This window comes from Manihot esculenta, chromosome 1 (assembly GCF_001659605.2).
Source record: "Manihot esculenta cultivar AM560-2 chromosome 1, M.esculenta_v8, whole genome shotgun sequence".
Taxonomy (NCBI): domain Eukaryota; kingdom Viridiplantae; phylum Streptophyta; class Magnoliopsida; order Malpighiales; family Euphorbiaceae; genus Manihot; species Manihot esculenta.
This window is the reverse complement of record NC_035161.2, coordinates 34,789,600-34,808,266: the sequence shown is the minus strand read 5'-3', so window position 1 is coordinate 34,808,266 and position 18,667 is coordinate 34,789,600. Positions and strand designations below refer to the sequence as shown.

Genomic DNA, 18,667 nt, shown 5'->3' with positions numbered 1-18,667 from the left:
CATACTAGTTACAAATTTAAAACTACTAAACTAGCGCCTTGAATTGGGGGCACAATCTTCCTTTTCTTTTTCCAAAAGAAAAAAACAGAAAAATTGTCATTTATCGTAGTTAAAAGGTTGGCAGCTTTGCTGATTAGCGAACTTGGTCTGGTGAAATCTTTTGATTGTGGGTGACTGAAACTTTTGAGTTCCACTATGGTTGCTGTTCACATCGCAATTTATCAGCAAACCGTACGAGCTGTGTGTATGATTTAATGTCCATAAATGCGGCAGATAAATCCGCGATTGCTATTGTCTATCAATTGCCAGGCTCAATAGGTAAGTCCGGATTCCAAGAAGAGAAAAAAAAAATCAGTAGGCAAGCCCGACTAGGAGCCTACTAGGTCTAGAAGAAGAAATCAAGGTAGGAGCCTAGACAATAACGGGAAAAAAGGGCAATTGGGAATCTAGCGGATCTTGCGTGAATTAATAGGTAATTTTTCAAATTTTTATTTTTTTGTGTTGAAAAAATATACCTACATACTTGCATAACGTAGCATTTATTAAAAAGATAATAATACAAATGTCCAAATAAATTGACAACTGTAGTGTAATCTGACAATTTTTTCTATAGGCTTTCTAAATATTATGTCCTTAGTTTTTTTATAAAATAATTACAAGTATTTTTAAATTCATTAAATTAATATTAAATCATGTTTATTCTCTATTGACACAATAAAAGATAAAATATTTCTAATGGAATAAAGTATTTTTAATGAATGCTTCGATTTTACTTAAAAATTAAGACTATTTAAAAGATAATACTTTCGAACTATTGATTCTAACATCGATTCTAACACCACTTGATTTAAACTCCGCTTTAATATGAAAAAGTAATCAATTTTATAGGTAAAAAATCATCAATTTGATAGGTAAAATATAATTGAGATCAATAATCAATAATTTATAGTTAACTTTTTGAATTTTAGTTAAATATACAAATTAGTCATTACTTAAAGATCGAACCTTTTAAATTTTAAATCCGTTAAATAATTTTAATTTTTTTAAAACGATTAATTTACATTTAATTTAACATTAAATGAGAATGATATCCTTATATATAATTAAAAAACCCAAAATTATTTAACCCACTATTTCTTCTTAGCAGCTCTTCTCACTTGCTCCATCTCCGTTCTACACGACTTCATCCAAATTCAAATCTAAGGAGGAAAAGTTTTTCACACTCATTGCCATAATCTGTGATTGGTTAAACCAGCATTGGGAAGGCAACTTGATGAACTTTCCAAACCCAAATTACCAATTATGAGATCGACGTCCACCCACTAGAAGAGTGAGCATTCTTGTGTCTTCCTTCACGCTTCAAACCCGGTGCCCAATATGAACTAGGTTATTCAGGTTGCACAGACATTGCAAAAGATAACCTAACCACTAAATCCCAAGCAGTCCAACTACAGGGACTCTCGACTCCAAAAATTTAGTGAGTTGACTGCAGCACTCCCATAGTCTCATTACGAAAAACGAAACTGCCTGAAATGAGCTTTTGGACATCAATTACCCTCCAATAACCAAAGCTACCACTCTATCACCACGCCCCGACCAGCTGGCAGCTGCCACCTAACTCTGATGAGAATAGTGTTAAGAAACTTCCTCAGCAGAGCCCACCAGGTGGATATCAAATAACGAACAAAGGAATTGATAGTCGCAGATGCTAAGATTAAAACTACAAGTTCTGTAAATGGCTCCAAAGTGAGGTCCAGTCTAGTTCCTCATTACCGGAGGTTTCGTCAGATGCGGACATAACAGTAAGGAAGAGACAATAAACTCATGGCAGTAATTTTGTCATTAAAATATAAATTAACAGTAAATTTGTACTATTTTTAACCGAATGACAAATTTATTTAATAAATTTAAAATTTAATGGTTCAATCATAATATAAAATTTAAAAAGAGACTAATTTATGAATTTTATTATAACTTAGGGACTTGGCTGTAAATTACCCTAATTAATAATGTTAGATATAATTAGGATCATAGGAATTTATATGTTCTTGTTATCCTTGTCGTTGTTAAGACTTTCTGAAGAGTAGAAATTTTACCTTAAAGAGCCTCTAACTGACATTTCTTTTATTAAAACATATTTACCATAGAAAATTAAAAAGTAAAAGCACATGACTGTACAAAAGTGAAAATATTAGAATTATCAATTTCCAAAACATAATTTTTACAGGCAGCTTCCAGCCTTCCACCGAGTCTAATGCTTCCCAGACCCATCTCTATACACGTAAAACAAAATATTTCAAGGGGTTCAATTCTTTCCAGTTTCTGGTAACTGTTTAATGACAACTTATAGATATTAGAATTATCAAACGGCAGAATATAGAGCAAATAGATAAAGGAGAAAAACAATATTGGGATCAGGAAGCAATACTCCATAAGTGTGATTAGGTCAATAATCTAAATGGATACACTTTCAACAAAAAAGAATGAAAATTAATGCAACAAACAACACATGGAGAATATACCAAAAACTACCATGCAATATGTTTCAACTGCAGACATCAAATAGAAGAACTGTTTTTCTTAGGCACAACATAGTTCCTCTCCAAGTTTTATATGGATTGGCACAGATCCTAAGTCAGGGTGCCTAAGAATTCTGTATCATCATTCTGTTACAGCGGGACTCTCATCAGCTTCCGTTCCTGTACCACAAATCAAGAATGAGAAAACAAAAATAGTCAGCGTGCTAACAGCATCCAAGAAACTGAACAAACCTCAGAGGAATAGCAGGGAAAATAACAATTTAGCAACTTGCTATAAGCACCAATGCAACTAGACTAAACCACAAGAAAATCATGGCAATCAGCCATGGACAAACTACTTGGGCAAAAACAGTATAGATGACATAACAACAATTGTCAAGGGCATGTCAAAAACTAAATTTCCATAATGCCTATAATAAATCTTACATGTGTAGACTACAACCATTCGCATCTGTAACATATCATACAAATATCCCAAGGAACTGCGCTTGTTGTGCTATTGGTACTGTAAAAAATACGCACACGCACACAGCCCTTGATAAATGATCACAAGCACATCTAGTCCAAACTTTTCCAACTAACAGCAAATCCTGACAATGTGTGCAAACACATGCCAGTTTAATGCGTGCATTTGTGTCCATCCTCTAATTTAATCAGTGTAAAACTCACGCAATTATCATAGCCTAAGAGCAAGAAAAACTCCTATATATAGGTGACAATTCTCAACCCCGGCTTTAATTGCTAGAAGAACCATAAACCACTAAACTTGAGTACTATAATCACAAAATCATACAGAAAATTCGTTCACATTCAGCCATAAGATCGTCATGTAACCCAGTATTATTAAAGGATAGCAACAAAATAAAATAAAAACCTGCTCCGCTAATTGTAACTCACAGCAATTGAAAAAGAAAACAATAGCACAGCAATGCACATCAACTACTAACCTTCACCACCATCCTGACCTTCTTGCTCGAAATCTCCCTCTTCCTCATCATCATCCTCGCTTATCTCAACATCCACCCCATACCTTCCATTCAAGTAATCTACAGCATCCGGTGTTAGCACCAATTTATCCGAATTCAAAATATCGAACAAATTTAAAGTCCTAGGCGTCAACATGCTCAAAGTCCCAATGTTCCTGCTCGATAGCCCCACATTATCACTCACATCCATCATCAAAAACATAACTTTATCTTTCGGGTCCAACCCCCACCGCTTCATAGCTGCAATGAACTCTTTCGTCTTCGGCTTCTCAAATCTCTCATTAAATTCCTCCACACAAACCATACTCTCAGTCGCGCTAGACAATGCTGTGGAAATCGCCAATCGTTTCTCCTTCTTGTTAATTTTTATGGACCAATCTCTAGGCTTAGGACCAAAAATGACACCTCCGCCAGGGCGGAGAGGGGAGCGAGTTGAACCACGGCGGGCACGACCTGTTTTCTTTTGGGGATAAGGTTTCTTGCCACCTCCTCTAACCTCCCCCCGGGTGAGGGTTGAGGCAGTGCCACGTCGTTTGTTCTGCTGGTCAGTGATAATAGCGCGATGAACGACGGCGCGTGCGGTCTCCGGAAGGGCAGACTTGATGTCTAAGTATGTTTCTCCAATTTTTTCGCCGGTGAAGGATAGGATTGGGAGGGTCGCCACTTGGCAGGAGATGGAGAGAGACTTAAATTGGGAGTTGAAGGAATTGGGTTTCGAGAAAGATGCTAGTTTAGGAATTTGGAAAATTGAGGAGGAGAAGAAGGAGAGGGAGGGGGGCGGTGGCGTTCTCACAGACGCTGCCATTATCTTCCAGTGAGAGTGCGAGAGAACGAGGCAAAGGGTGGTGATTTATCCACTATGCCATTTTGATAATTTCCTATCCTTTGTTGGCTTGCAGGTTTGATACGCCACCGTTTAGCACTACAATAGAAACGACGCCGCTTCGCAATGTGGTCCCTTGAACGACCCTACGTAACATTATCTAGTTACCTACTATAAGTTCCTTACTTCCCCTTTGTTTTTACTCATCCTGCTCCTCCGGCGCCGCTTACCAACCGCCACTGCGCCCATGGCCTCCGCGGCGTCGAAGCATCTCGATCTCGATATCACCATAATCTCTGCTAAACACCTTAAGAACGTTAATTGGCGAAAAGGCGATCTGAAACCATATGCAACTTTGTACCTAGATAACTCGGATCACCGGCTTGCTACTGATTCCGATGACTCGGGCTCCACTAAGCCCGTTTGGAACGAGCGATTCACCCTGCCTATTACTCGTCCCAAAAGTGATTCCATCCTCACTCTCGAGATCCTTCACTGTGAACCATCTGAAACTCCTAAGCCTCTTGTTGGTTCTGTAAAGTTTCCACTGAGTCAGCTTCTCGACTCGGACAATTCCAACAATTCAGTTCGCACTCTCGATCTCATTCGTCCTTCAGGCCGTCCACAAGGTAAGGTCCGCGTGAAACTGGCCGTAAAAGAACAATCTTTCCATCCGGTGATGCAAGATTACCATTTTCCCCCCATGTATAGTCATCATTACAATCCCGCCCCTACACCTCCGTCTCCTCCGTCGCGCGACTACAGAGATTCCCCTCCCTCTCCGTACCCTTACTTTGATCACTATGGCTACTACTCGTCCTATTATCCACAGCAACAGCATCCCTCTCGACCGTTGTATAATCGAGCATCCAATTACAACTTGCCAACGGGCCCTTCCGCTCCCGTTGATCCGTCGTCGTCGTCATCTTATGATCACAGACGGTTGCCATCGCCGCCGGCATCGTTGCAGAAGTCTTATAATTATTGTGTACCAAGTGGGCCGTCGGCTCCTATTGATTATTCGTCGGCTTATGAGAGGATTAGCGGTGGGAACCAGCTCTCCCGCACAATGGAAGGGTTAAAACAGGTTCAGGAGGAAGAGAGTAACAACGAGAAGGAGAAAGTTGCGGGTTGGGAAAGTCACAGTTATCGTGATTATCGCCGTGGGTATTGAAGCATTTGGTTGAGAGGAAGGTATATTTGAGTAATTTACTGTAGTGTTTGAAGTTTGTAGATTTGTGGAATGTACTTGTATATGTGTGAATGATTATAACTGCAGATGCTGTTTTGTTTTCGTATTTATGTTTTCAATTAGTTTTGTGTTTATTTCAATTCTTGTTATAGCAGAGGAGTATGAATTGGTTTAACTACAGTCTACAGTGTGTTAGGATCACTTGGTGTTTGGTTGGATTTTTTTTTTTTGTTTGTTGCTCTTCCGCATGGGCTTGCATTAGGTATATCTTTCTGCCCCATTTGTTGAAACTTCCTAATTTTCATAGTTATAAACGTCATCTACACTTGCGTCTCTCTTGCTAATCAATTCATGCAAAATAACAATAATTGTTTAATCTAATGAGTGTCAGATGTTGTATGTCAGCAATCTATCCTTTTTGGTTGGTATGGTTTGTTTTCTGTGGGAAGAAGTCTAGACCTGTGCTTATGTTTTGTATACCTTCTGTGGTTCTTTCAATAGCTGTCTTGTACTGTCAGTTTATTAGTGGTGTTCATTATGAAACAATAAGTGGTGAAGACATGCTTGTACCTTTTAACAAAATATGATAGGCTTTCTGATACAGGTTTATATAGTGATTCTTCCTAGTGTTATTGTTATGTTCATCCTTCCCCGTTATGGGCAGAGGGTGGCTGTAATGAATCACAGCTGGTGAAACACTTCATGGTCATTCATATATTGGTTCATCTCTATCTTATTGGACACAATGCTACTTGTCATAGACTCTGAGGTAAAATTTTTATTTTATGATTGTATTGAACGTTATGCATCTTTTGTGTAGATGCATGCTGTTTTAGATTATTTATTACAATTATATCAGCTCTACAAGCTGAAGCATGATCACTATTCTTGTGTGAAAATGTGAAGCAAGGAGTTGCGGCCAGTGGGGCAAAGACAGGGCTCTCAGGGATGGTATCAATAAGATTATGTAGCAGATTTTGCTTATGTGAACTTGGAAACATAGCACTATGATTTTGTTGCTGTTGGGTAACAGCAGCAATCTGACATGAGAACTTCAAGCTAAGATGGATGGGTACTTTATAATGCCTGAAATGTTGGATTTCAGAATGATGATCTGGCTAGTGGTAAAGGCGCAGTGATGATTTAGCTCAGGTGGGCTACTGAGTGGTTCAACTAACCTGGTTTGCTTAGAATGATTAGGTTGGCATCTAGAATTGGTTTGCACATCTCTTAAATTACTGAAATATTTGTTGCTCCTGTTGCTTGTTATAAGCTTATTCTGCAAAATATGTACCTTAAAAGTTGAATATAGAAATGAATGTTTCAGGCTTATGGTCCAAACTGGTGTAATATCATGAAGAATTGGAAATCTATATTTAAGAGCAGATTTTTTTTCCCCCATATTTATTCAAGTTTCTGGAACGATGTTTTAAATTGGTCGTGGTTGGAAAGATTTGCAATTTTTATAACGTGTTAATTTTTGAACGTCATTATGTGGTGGTGGGCATGAAAATGATGGGGAATTTATGTGCAAGAATGAATTAATGTTGTATGTGCATGTTCTGTATTCTTTTGTCTCCTTTCAATCCTCAGGTTATCTTTGAAATTTAGATGTCATTGATTGGTAGTACGTTGGAATAGCAAGTTCCCACGTCTCGACTCCACAACATGCTAAAGCTTTCTTGTGCTTCAGCGCATTGGAAATTGGTTGACAATTGACAAGGACAGTGACCTACTGGTATTGATTTCAGCACATTATGAATAGGGAGAGGAAGAGATTTTTATTGGTTCAATTTTGTTTGTTTTCTTAACATTTTGTTTCTGGCCGAGGTGGCGAGATCTTGTTTCTTACTTGAAAGAGGCCGGGCCTTGCCTTGGGATTATGTTCCTTCCAATTAAAAGGGGAATAATAGCAAAGGGCAAGACTCTTTATGATATGCTTTTCCTTGCCTTGCCGCTAGAGCATTCCACCTTGGACTGACGTTTGCATCTAAATATCAGATATACGGTATTAGCAATTCCTGTTTCCTGCGATATAATTCTTCCGAGTTATATACCTTGGCTAATTTCATAATCTGTACAACATGGCTAAGAAGGTTACTGTTCCATTCCTTGCAACCTCAAAGCCCACTCTTGGTCATGTTTCCAGCATGGAGTGTGTATAGACAAATTTTGACTGCAATACAGTACCAAGTGTTTCGCATAAACCACAAATCAAAAAACCTACCCAGAGAATCCCCTGCCAGTTTCTATCAGTTCAAGATTCAATCTGCAAATTGTCGAAAAGAGAGGGAGATGAAGATCAATAATCCTTGGATTTTTCATGGGAGGTAAAGATTGCAATTGCGCCTCTTGTGCCCTCAGCAATTTCTTCCAGGTACTTAGTGTTACCTATCCCTTTCTCATTTTCTTCTAATATGTTCTATTACTCGCAAAAACCTTACTTGATCAATGCCCATTACTCATTTCAGCAACAGGATGAACTTATTCAACCAAGCTTGAATGCATTTGCTAGGAAACTCATCTTGGAAGATCCAAACAAGCAGAAATGGATACCCTTTTCTTTTGGCTTTAAGCCTAAACTAGGACATTTATGTCTCAACGCTGCCTTTCTAGAGAAATTTAAGATTGTTGTTTGGCATGACCGGGAAATGGGGCTTCCTCAATTCAACTTAGAGGATCTTAGTAATGGCTTTGGAAGAGTAGATATTGGGTTTCTTTGAGAAAGATTGGTGGGGTTTGGTATAATTTGGATAGTTATCTTAGTGAGCCTATGACCTTTCAGGAAGCTGATGAGGTTAGGGGATTCTTGGATTACATTATTGGTCAGGATGGGAAGTTGTGCTTGTCAAGAATGAGGAAGAATGAATTTTCTTTAGTTTTGTGTGGCGATAGAACTTTGTATATATCAATCTCTCTGTAATGGCACTTTAGAAGCGAAATGAAAAGCAAGTCGGGCTTCATGATTTCTTTCTTCTTTTTTCGCATTGCTTTAGATTATTAGTGTAATACCCGGCTCGAGTCCGGCATCGGAATTCCTATAGTCCGGTGGAATCTCGGGTGTCGGAACCCTCGAGAAGGGTAATGCATATGTTTTTTTAAGGTATTTTCACTGGTTTTCATGTTTTGAAGGGTTAAAAGACTTGAGTTTTGAAAGAAAAGCAACAAGGGAGAAATGCAAAGGTTCGGCCGCCGAAGGTCACTTTCGGCCGCCGAACATTGCATGGTTGCGGCTTCACATTCGGCTGCCGAAGGTGGTCTGGCCAGCCACCTATAAAAAGGGCCAAAGGTCGGTGAGAGGAGGGTATTTTCTCCTCCACTTGCAGCCAGAGGTGAGTTTCAGCCTCTCCTACGTTGACTTTCATATTTTCCATGATTTTCATCAAATTTTGCAAGAGTGTTAAGAGTTTTGGTGACTTATGAAGGTTTTGAGCAAAAGAAGCAAGTTTTGAAGCTTGGAGCTTTGGAAGAGCTTTTCTTCATATCTCCACGTTAGGATCCTTCATCCTCACGTTGTGTAAGAGGTAAGTGAAGATCCTGAGCTTCTTTGATGATTTGGAAAGGTTTTATGAAGTTTGTATGGGTAGTATGCATGTTTAGGTTTAGGTGAGGTTTGTGGTGATTTGTGGTGTTCCAGCATGTTTAAGTGTTATGTGCTATGTTTGTTTGGGGTTTTAGGGTAGTTTTAGACCCCTTTGTGCATATATATGTGTATATGCTAGTTGGGAGTAGTTGATATGCATGTTGGTAGGTTTTTGGGCAAAGTTTGCATGAAACAGAGCAGGGTTCTGCCCTTCGGGCAAAACCAGGTTCGGCCGCCGAAGGCAGGTTCGGCCGCCGAACCCTTTGTGGAGGCAGTTCGGCTGCCAAAGGTTGCCCCCGAAAGCTAGGCTTTCGGTTGAGAAAGGGACTTTCGGCCGCCGAAAGAGAGAGTTCGGCCGCCGAAAGTGTGTGAGTTTCGTCTCTGGACGAGACCTTCGGCCGCCGAAGGTGCCGCCAAACATGCATGAGTTTCGTCTCTGGAGTGGGGTTTCGGCCGCCGAACCTGCCGCCGAAAGTGCCCTATCCAGCTTTCCTTTGCATGTATTGTGTGATGGTTTTAGGATTGTTTAGAGGGGTTTTGGGGAGTTTCTTAGAGATGTTCTTGAGTGAGTTTAGTCCCTCATTTGAGTCCACCTGTGTAGGTACGGACCAGAGGAATCAGGGAAATCAGCAGTGAGTCCAGTGTCAGAACCTGCAGAGTCAGTGCAGAGATAACTGAAGGTGAGTGGAATTTAACTTAATGTTTTAATATGAGAACTGAAGTTTTATCATGCTTCATGCATCATGAATATGCTATAGGGTGAGTGCATTAGTGTACACAAAGATGATGCATTGCATTTATCCTTGTACTTGGCATTGCTCCTTGTACATTGCTTATGTGAGACGGCACGGACTTCGTGAGGATTCATTAGCCCTCAGAAGAAGACCTGGAACAGCCCTACGGGGACCAGGCACATATACAAAGACCTGGAACAGCCCTACGGGGACCAGGCACATGGTACTTAGGTACCCCAGATGAGATAGAGGGAGTTTTGATCCGTCCGGCCGAGGTGATGTGCTTATGTGTTGCATTCCATGAGAGCATGTTTTATCACCTGTTATTTTACTCTTTTACTCACTGGGCTATTGTAGCTCATCCCTCTCCCCTAATTCCAGTTGTGCAGGTTCAGAGGTCAGAGAGAACTCAGCAGGGTACAGGAAGAGTACAGAGTTTTGTAATAGCTAGTGTGGACATGGAATTGTATAGAGACAGTGTATATGTATAGAATGGTGCTTGATTTATAAGACTTGTAATCCCTTTGTGGTGTCACATGATCAGTTTATGTCTGTTTCTTTATTGTTGTATGTTTATGAGCAAAACCAGGCTTAACATTATGAGTGTGATCCGCCTAGAGCCATGAGGAGCTCTAGTAGGGATTAGTAGAGCACAGAGAGAGTGCATGCACAGGTTAAGCCTTGGAATGAAGAAAAGTTTTATGTTTTTACAGCAAATGTATGATCATGTATGGGATTTCACAGGTATACAGACAGGATAGCAGGCTTACTACGGGTCCCGGCGACCTTAAGTCGATCTGGATCCTAGTGCCGGTGGCAGTTCGGTTTCCGGGCTGTTACAGATTGGTATCAGAGCCCTAGGTTCACATGGTCGGACCTATAGAGAGAGTTGGGCTCATAGAGAGGTTTAGCAGGTCAAGCACCATAGGAAAAACATGTCCACGAGGATAGGATGGTAGTCCTGTCTATATGCTGATGTGTAATGTCCTGAGTTATGCATGTGCATGTGTTTTGATGTGTTGCTTATGTGGTATGTGATTTGTTGTTTTCAGAGAGTGAAGATGCGAGGAACTCGTCGATCCGCGAGATTGACTGGAGTCCCACCTGTAAGTGAGGGTACAGCTGCTCGTCCACCTGCCTTGCCAAGGGCAAGATCGCACAGGTCAAGCAGGGAAGGAACGTCACGAGACCCTAGAAGGTCTTCTGACGAGAGCAGGAGAGGAGTAAGCAGATGGGGAAGGGCAGTAGAAGAAAGAGAGGTGATGGAAGAAGATCAGAGTAGAGATGCAAGCATGGGTGTAGGAAGGTCAGAAGAAGGTATGGGGGAGTCCCAGGGAGGCGTACAGGCCTCGGGGTTTGGCTATCCACCCTTTCCACAGGGTCCAGAGTATCCGATGGGAGGCACGTCGGATTACTCTAGCTTTGCCCCATATCCACCCTACATGCCCTATATGCCCTATCCTTCCTTTTATCCACCATATCACATGTATCCACCCCCACCTGTTCATCCAAGTCCAGTACAGCCTGAAGTGAGAGAACCAGTTCCTCCACCACCACCTCCTGAACCAGTAGCCCCTGTTGTGGAAGCACAGCAACCAAGTGCGTCAGGGGGAAGTAAGGTGAAGATGACCGAGTACTTAAAGTTGGATGCTCCTAAATTCAATACAGGAGATGATCCCTTTGAGTATCTCAGTGCAGTCAGAATGATAACAAGTGAGTTGGGAGCTGATGACGGTAGAGCCATTGAGATGGCAGGGTTCACGTTAAAGTGCAAGAAAGCTAGAGAATGGTTCAAGAACTATGTGGACCCGAGACTTGAGAGTATGACATGGGAAGAGTTCGCCAACGAATTTGCTGGATGGGCTTTTCCTGACAGTTCAAGGGAACTAAAGGTTGTGGAGTTTGAGCAGTTGCGACAGACGGAGGAGATGAGTGTTGATGCATATACAGATAAGTTCCTGGAATTGTTGCCATATGTCGGTCAGGCATATGATACAGATCAGAAGAAGGCAAAGAGATATGCCACAAGGCTTCATCCCAGGTATTTCTCTTTGATTCTTCATGCGGAGAAGGAAAGTTTCCACTCTATTGTGGATGCTGCTAGAAAGATGGAGGCCAGTGCCATAAGCCAAGGTGTAATTAAGGCACAGTCTTCTGGTGTTAAACCAGGTTCCTCCTCACAGGGTACAGCAAGTGCAAGTAAGAAGAGATGGGAGAAATTCAGAGGAAAGAGAGGCAAGTTCTGGAACAGGCTTAAGTCGGGTCTGGGAATGAGTAGTGGCTCCAGTTCTGGCGCAGATTTTCCAGTGTGCAAGAGGTGTGGCAAACAGCATAGAGGAGCTTGTCAGTTGGGATCCACAGCCTGCTATAGATGTGGGCAAGAGGGACATTATGCACGAGAATGTCCTCAGGCGACTTTGGTTGCACCATCCCAGCAGATGAGTTCGGGCAGTGTAGTACAGCCAGTAGCTTCAGCCGTACCACCAAGTAGTGGCAGAGGAAGAGGAAGAGGGGCAGCCTCTTCATCAGGGATGGGTTCCCGAGGTGCAGGTCCGTCAGCCCCAGCACGGATTTTCACCCTGACTCAGCAGGAGGCAGACACGTCGAACACGGTGGTGTCAGGTAATCTCATCATTGGGTGTTCAGAGGTGTATGCTTTAATGGACTCCGGTGCTTCTCACTCTTTCATTTCTTCTAGAGCTGCAGAGAGGTTGGGTCTGATGGTGTCTGAGTTAGAGTGTCCTCTATGGGTCAGTGGACCCAAATGTGATCCATCTTTGGCAGAGTCAGTCTGTCGGTTCAGTCCAGTGTGCATAGAGAGTAGATACCTTCCAGCTGACCTGGTGGTTCTAGAGTTGACAGATTTTGATGTCATTCTAGGGATGGATTGGTTATCTACGTATGATGCTACCCTGAACTGTAGAGACAAGGTAGTCAGTGTCAGAGACCAGGATGGGTCAGAGTGTGTCTTCAGAGGAGACAGGAGAGGGACACCTAGGGGTTTGATATCAGCCCTCCAGGCTCGTAGAATGTTAAGGAAGGGGTGTCAGGGGTTCCTAGCTTATGTGAGAGAGCTAGACAGTCAGGTTAGGGAACCATCCTCAGTACCAGTTGTTAGAGACTTCCCAGATTTGTTTCCTGAAGAGCTTCCAGGACTGCCACCGGATAGGGAAATAGAGTTCGAGATTGAGTTGATGCCCAATGCCAGACCGATCTCTATTCCTCCCTACAGGATGGCACCAGCAGAGTTACGAGAGTTGAAAGAGCAATTACAGGATTTGGTAGCTAAGGGTTTCATCCGCCCGAGTACCTCACCCTGGGGTGCTCCCGTTTTATTTGTCAGAAAGAAGGATGGACCTCTGAGACTTTGTGTCGACTACAGACAGTTGAACAAAGTCACGATCAAGAACAAGTATCCGTTACCCAGGATCGATGATCTATTCGACCAGCTGGCAGGAGCAGGTTGTTTTTCTAAAATAGATCTGAGATCCGGATACCACCAGTTGAAGATCAGGGAAGGAGATGTAGCCAAGACTGCTTTCAGAACCAGATATGGGCATTATGAGTTCCTTGTGATGCCGTTCGGGTTGACTAACGCCCCTGCAGCATTCATGGATCTCATGAACAGGGTTTTCAGGGAGTACTTGGATCGTTTTGTGATCGTCTTTATTGATGATATCTTGGTGTACTCCAGGACTGCAGAGGACCATGCCCAGCATCTGCGGCTAGTGCTGCAAACCTTGAGAGAGCATGGCTTGTATGCCAAGTTCTCCAAGTGCGAGTTCTGGCTAAGGAGCATTTCCTTTTTGGGACATGTTGTATCAGAGGAAGGTATAGCAGTTGATCCCAAAAAGGTAGAGGCAGTAGCCAATTGGCCTACACCCACGACAGTGACAGAGATCAAGAGTTTTCTGGGTTTGGCAGGCTACTATCGGAGGTTTGTTCAGGACTTCGCGAAGATAGCTGCTCCTATGACCAGACTGACCAGAAAGAATCAGAAGTTTGTGTGGTCAGAGGAATGTGAGGAGAGTTTTGCAAAGTTGAAGATACGGTTAACTTCAGCACCGGTGTTAGCTCTGCCGATCAGTGATGAAGATTTCACAGTGTTCTGTGATGCATCCCGAGTGGGATTAGGTTGTGTGTTGATGCAGAAGGACAAAGTGATAGCTTATGCTTCTAGACAGCTGAAGAAGCACGAGCTGAATTACCCGACACACGATCTGGAGATGGCAGCTGTTATCTTTGCACTTAAGATGTGGAGGCATTACCTCTATGGGGTAAAATGTGAGATCTATACGGATCATAAGAGCCTACAGCACATCTTAAGTCAAAGAGAGTTAAACTTGAGGCAGAGACGGTGGGTAGAATTGCTCAGTGATTACGATTGTAAGATCCAGTATCATCCGGGCAAGGCAAATGTTGTAGCTGATGCCTTAAGCCGAAAGTCACTTGACAGTTTATCCCACATTGCAGTAGAGAGAAGACCGGTGGTGAAGGATTTCTACAAGCTCGTGGAAGAAGGGTTACAGTTGCAGTTATCTGGTACAGGTGCTTTGCTCGCACAGATGAGAGTGACCCCAGTGTTTCTAGAGCAAGTGGCTCTGAAACAGCACGAAGACCCCGAGTTAGTGAAGATTGCCAGGACTGTTCAGTCGGGCAACAGTACAGAGTTCAGATTTGATAGTGAGGGGATTCTTCGGCACGGTAAGAGGTTATGTGTACCAGAGGATAGCAGTTTGAAGACCGACATTATGAGGGAAGCTCATAATGCGAGGTATAGCATTCACCCGGGAGCCACCAAGATGTATCAAGATCTGAGAAGGGTGTATTGGTGGCCAGCAATGAAGAGAGAAGTGGCACAGTTCGTGTCAGCCTGCGAGACATGTCAAAGGGTGAAGCTAGAGCACCAGAAGCCGGCTGGAATGCTTAACCCACTGCCGATTCCAGAATGGAAATGGGAGAACATAGCAATGGATTTTGTAGTGGGGTTACCAGCGACGTCTAACAGACTAGACTCCATCTGGGTGATTGTGGATAGACTCACTAAATCTGCTCACTTCATTCCAGTCAGGAGTAACTACTCTGTGGACAAATTGGCGCAGGTGTATGTCGATGAGATAGTAAGGTTGCATGGAATTCCAGTGTCGATCGTATCAGATCGAGGACCTCAGTTCACCTCCAGGTTTTGGCGGAGTCTGCAAACGGAAATGGGCACAAGGTTGGATTTCAGCACTGCTTTCCATCCACAGACAGACGGTCAGTCAGAGAGGACCATCCAAACCATTGAAGATATGCTGAGAATGTGTGTGTTAGACTTTGGCGGTTCTTGGAGGCAGCATCTACCTCTGGTGGAGTTTGCCTACAACAACAGCCATCATGCTAGCATAGGGATGGCCCCTTATGAAGCTTTGTATGGGAGGAAGTGCCGAACACCTGTTTGCTGGGAAGAGGTAGGAGAGAAAACTCTTGCAGGGCCAGAGTTAGTTGAGATAACCAGCAAGTTAGTGCCTATCATCAGAGAGAGGATCAGAACAGCTGTAAGCAGACAGAAAAGTTATGCAGACATCCGTAGGAAGCAGATAGCGTTCCAGGAGGGGGATATGGTATTGCTTAAGGTCTCGCCCATGAAGGGAGTGGTTCGTTTTGGAAAGAAGGGTAAACTGGCCCCACGGTACATTGGTCCCTTTGAGATCTTGCAGAAGATCGGGCCTGTATCGTATAAGCTAGAGTTACCGGCTTCGATGGAACGAATTCACCCGGTATTCCATGTTTCTATGTTACGTAAGTTTGTGTCAGATCCAGAGAAGGTTCTTAGTGAACCTGAGGTGGAAATCTTAAGTGATCTCACCTATGTAGAGCAGCCAGTGCGGATCCTTGACACCCAGATTAGAAAACTGAGAAACAAGGAGATACCAATGGTGAAAGTTCTGTGGAATCACCACAACCTAGAAGAGTGCACTTGGGAGACTCGGGAGTCCATGCTCCAGCAATACCCATATCTGTTTTAAGGTTAGTTTTCCCCTTTTCTATGTGTTTATGTTGTGTTAGGGACATTCGGGGACGAATGTTCTTAAGGGGGGGAGAATGTAATACCCGGCTCGAGTCCGGCATCGGAATTCCTATAGTCCGGTGGAATCTCGGGTGTCGGAACCCTCGAGAAGGGTAATGCATATGTTTTTTTAAGGTATTTTCACTGGTTTTCATGTTTTGAAGGGTTAAAAGACTTGAGTTTTGAAAGAAAAGCAACAAGGGAGAAATGCAAAGGTTCGGCCGCCGAAGGTCACTTTCGGCCGCCGAACATTGCATGGTTGCGGCTTCACATTCGGCTGCCGAAGGTGGTCTGGCCAGCCACCTATAAAAAGGGCCAAAGGTCGGTGAGAGGAGGGTATTTTCTCCTCCACTTGCAGCCAGAGGTGAGTTTCAGCCTCTCCTACGTTGACTTTCATATTTTCCATGATTTTCATCAAATTTTGCAAGAGTGTTAAGAGTTTTGGTGACTTATGAAGGTTTTGAGCAAAAGAAGCAAGTTTTGAAGCTTGGAGCTTTGGAAGAGCTTTTCTTCATATCTCCACGTTAGGATCCTTCATCCTCACGTTGTGTAAGAGGTAAGTGAAGATCCTGATCTTCTTTGATGATTTGGAAAGGTTTTATGAAGTTTGTATGGGTAGTATGCATGTTTAGGTTTAGGTGAGGTTTGTGGTGATTTGTGGTGTTCCAGCATGTTTAAGTGTTATGTGCTATGTTTGTTTGGGGTTTTAGGGTAGTTTTAGACCCCTTTGTGCATATATATGTGTATATGCTAGTTGGGAGTAGTTGATATGCATGTTGGTAGGTTTTTGGGCAAAGTTTGCATGAAACAGAGCAGGGTTCTGCCCTTCGGGCAAAACCAGGTTCGGCCGCCGAAGGCAGGTTCGGCCGCCGAACCCTTTGTGGAGGCAGTTCGGCTGCCAAAGGTTGCCCCCGAAAGCTAGGCTTTCGGTTGAGAAAGGGACTTTCGGCCGCCGAAAGAGAGAGTTCGGCCGCCGAAAGTGTGTGAGTTTCGTCTCTGGACGAGACCTTCGGCCGCCGAAGGTGCCGCCAAACATGCATGAGTTTCGTCTCTGGAGTGGGGTTTCGGCCGCCGAACCTGCCGCCGAAAGTGCCCTGTCCAGCTTTCCTTTGCATGTATTGTGTGATGGTTTTAGGATTGTTTAGAGGGGTTTTGGGGAGTTTCTTAGAGATGTTCTTGAGTGAGTTTAGTCCCTCATTTGAGTCCACCTGTGTAGGTACGGACCAGAGGAATCAGGGAAATCAGCAGTGAGTCCAGTGTCAGAACCTGCAGAGTCAGTGCAGAGATAACTGAAGGTGAGTGGAATTTAACTTAATGTTTTAATATGAGAACTGAATTTTTATCATGCTTCATGCATCATGAATATGCTATAGGGTGAGTGCATTAGTGTACACAAAGATGATGCATTGCATTTATCCTTGTACTTGGCATTGCTCCTTGTACATTGCTTATGTGAGACGGCACGGACTTCGTGAGGATTCATTAGCCCTCAGAAGAAGACCTGGAACAGCCCTACGGGGACCAGGCACATATACAAAGACCTGGAACAGCCCTACGGGGACCAGGCACATGGTACTTAGGTACCCCAGATGAGATAGAGGGAGTTTTGATCCGTCCGGCCGAGGTGATGTGCTTATGTGTTGCATTCCATGAGAGCATGTTTTATCACCTGTTATTTTACTCTTTTACTCACTGGGCTATTGTAGCTCATCCCTCTCCCCTAATTCCAGTTGTGCAGGTTCAGAGGTCAGAGAGAACTCAGCAGGGTACAGGAAGAGTACAGAGTTTTGTAATAGCTAGTGTGGACATGGAATTGTATAGAGACAGTGTATATGTATAGAATGGTGCTTGATTTATAAGACTTGTAATCCCTTTGTGGTGTCACATGATCAGTTTATGTCTGTTTCTTTATTGTTGTATGTTTATGAGCAAAACCAGGCTTAACATTATGAGTGTGATCCGCCTAGAGCCATGAGGAGCTCTAGTAGGGATTAGTAGAGCACAGAGAGAGTGCATGCACAGGTTAAGCCTTGGAATGAAGAAAAGTTTTATGTTTTTACAGCAAATGTATGATCATGTATGGGATTTCACAGGTATACAGACAGGATAGCAGGCTTACTACGGGTCCCGGCGACCTTAAGTCGATCTGGATCCTAGTGCCGGTGGCAGTTCGGTTTCCGGGCTGTTACAATTAGTTTCCTCTTTTGAAGTGCATTAAGTAAAGAGAAAATGTTGCCTAGTGAGTTTTGTGATTAGCTTGATCTAAGCTTAGGGATCCATTTAAGTATAAGATTGTTGGTGATCACCCTATGGAGCAAGTAGTGAAGAAATGATGGTGTGCCCACACATTTGTCTTCTTGGATGATTTGCCAAAGTGTTTTGCATCATAGAGGCAGCATGTTATTAGTTATGAAAATAGAGTAACTTCACCTTTACATCAAAGCCCCCTCATTAATTACAAAGATATATTTTTATTTCTTGCTCCAAACCTGCATTCATGAGTGGGTCTAGCATTTAGTCCGGTTTGATTTTGGTGAAGATAGGTTCATGGTGTTTTGTGCATCCCACGTTGTTGGGACAAATTTATAAGATATATTGATCAATTGCATATTGTATTTTTCTTTAAGCCCTTGTACTAACTACTATGTTTACAGGGAAATAAAAAATGAAGCAGAGTATGTTTGTAAGGAATGAAGCACTTCCACCAATTAGCCAAATAAATGGTTAAAGCCAAGCTAAAGTTTTCTGCAAACAAGGTTT

The 18,667-nt window shown here is 42.8% G+C and overlaps 2 protein-coding genes across 8 annotated transcripts; one reads left to right on the top strand and one right to left on the bottom strand.

Annotated features, from left to right (window-relative positions):
* Nucleotides 1-2,392: 2,392 nt before the first annotated feature.
* Nucleotides 2,393-4,392, bottom strand: LOC110615866 (50S ribosomal protein L4, chloroplastic). Of its 2 annotated transcripts, none has more exons than XM_021758170.2 (2): nucleotides 3,488-4,391; nucleotides 2,393-2,699 (listed from the first exon to the last, which is right to left on the bottom strand). In XM_021758170.2, the coding sequence occupies exons 1-2, from the start codon at nucleotides 4,329-4,331 to the stop codon at nucleotides 2,662-2,664; spliced, it is 882 nt and encodes a 293-aa protein (XP_021613862.1). In that variant the 5' UTR covers nucleotides 4,332-4,391; the 3' UTR covers nucleotides 2,393-2,661. The 2 variants fall into 2 exon arrangements, with proteins under 2 accessions (XP_021613862.1, XP_043815270.1); XM_043959335.1 differs by lacking the exon at nucleotides 2,393-2,699 and adding an exon at nucleotides 2,987-3,045 and having other exon boundaries at nucleotides 3,488-4,392.
* A 151-nt stretch (nucleotides 4,393-4,543) lies between these two features.
* Nucleotides 4,544-6,942, top strand: LOC110615621. Of its 6 annotated transcripts, none has more exons than XR_006351801.1 (3): nucleotides 4,544-5,543; nucleotides 6,206-6,310; nucleotides 6,448-6,942. XR_006351801.1 is itself a non-coding variant. In XM_021757797.2 (2 exons), the coding sequence occupies exon 1, from the start codon at nucleotides 4,597-4,599 to the stop codon at nucleotides 5,521-5,523; it is 927 nt and encodes a 308-aa protein (XP_021613489.1). In that variant the 5' UTR covers nucleotides 4,544-4,596; the 3' UTR covers nucleotides 5,524-5,543; nucleotides 6,448-6,942. The 6 variants fall into 6 exon arrangements, 3 of the variants coding, with proteins under 3 accessions (XP_021613489.1, XP_043815269.1, XP_043815265.1); XR_006351799.1 differs by having other exon boundaries at nucleotides 6,146-6,310; XR_006351795.1 differs by having other exon boundaries at nucleotides 4,544-6,310.
* The last annotated feature ends 11,725 nt before the right edge of the window (nucleotides 6,943-18,667 follow it).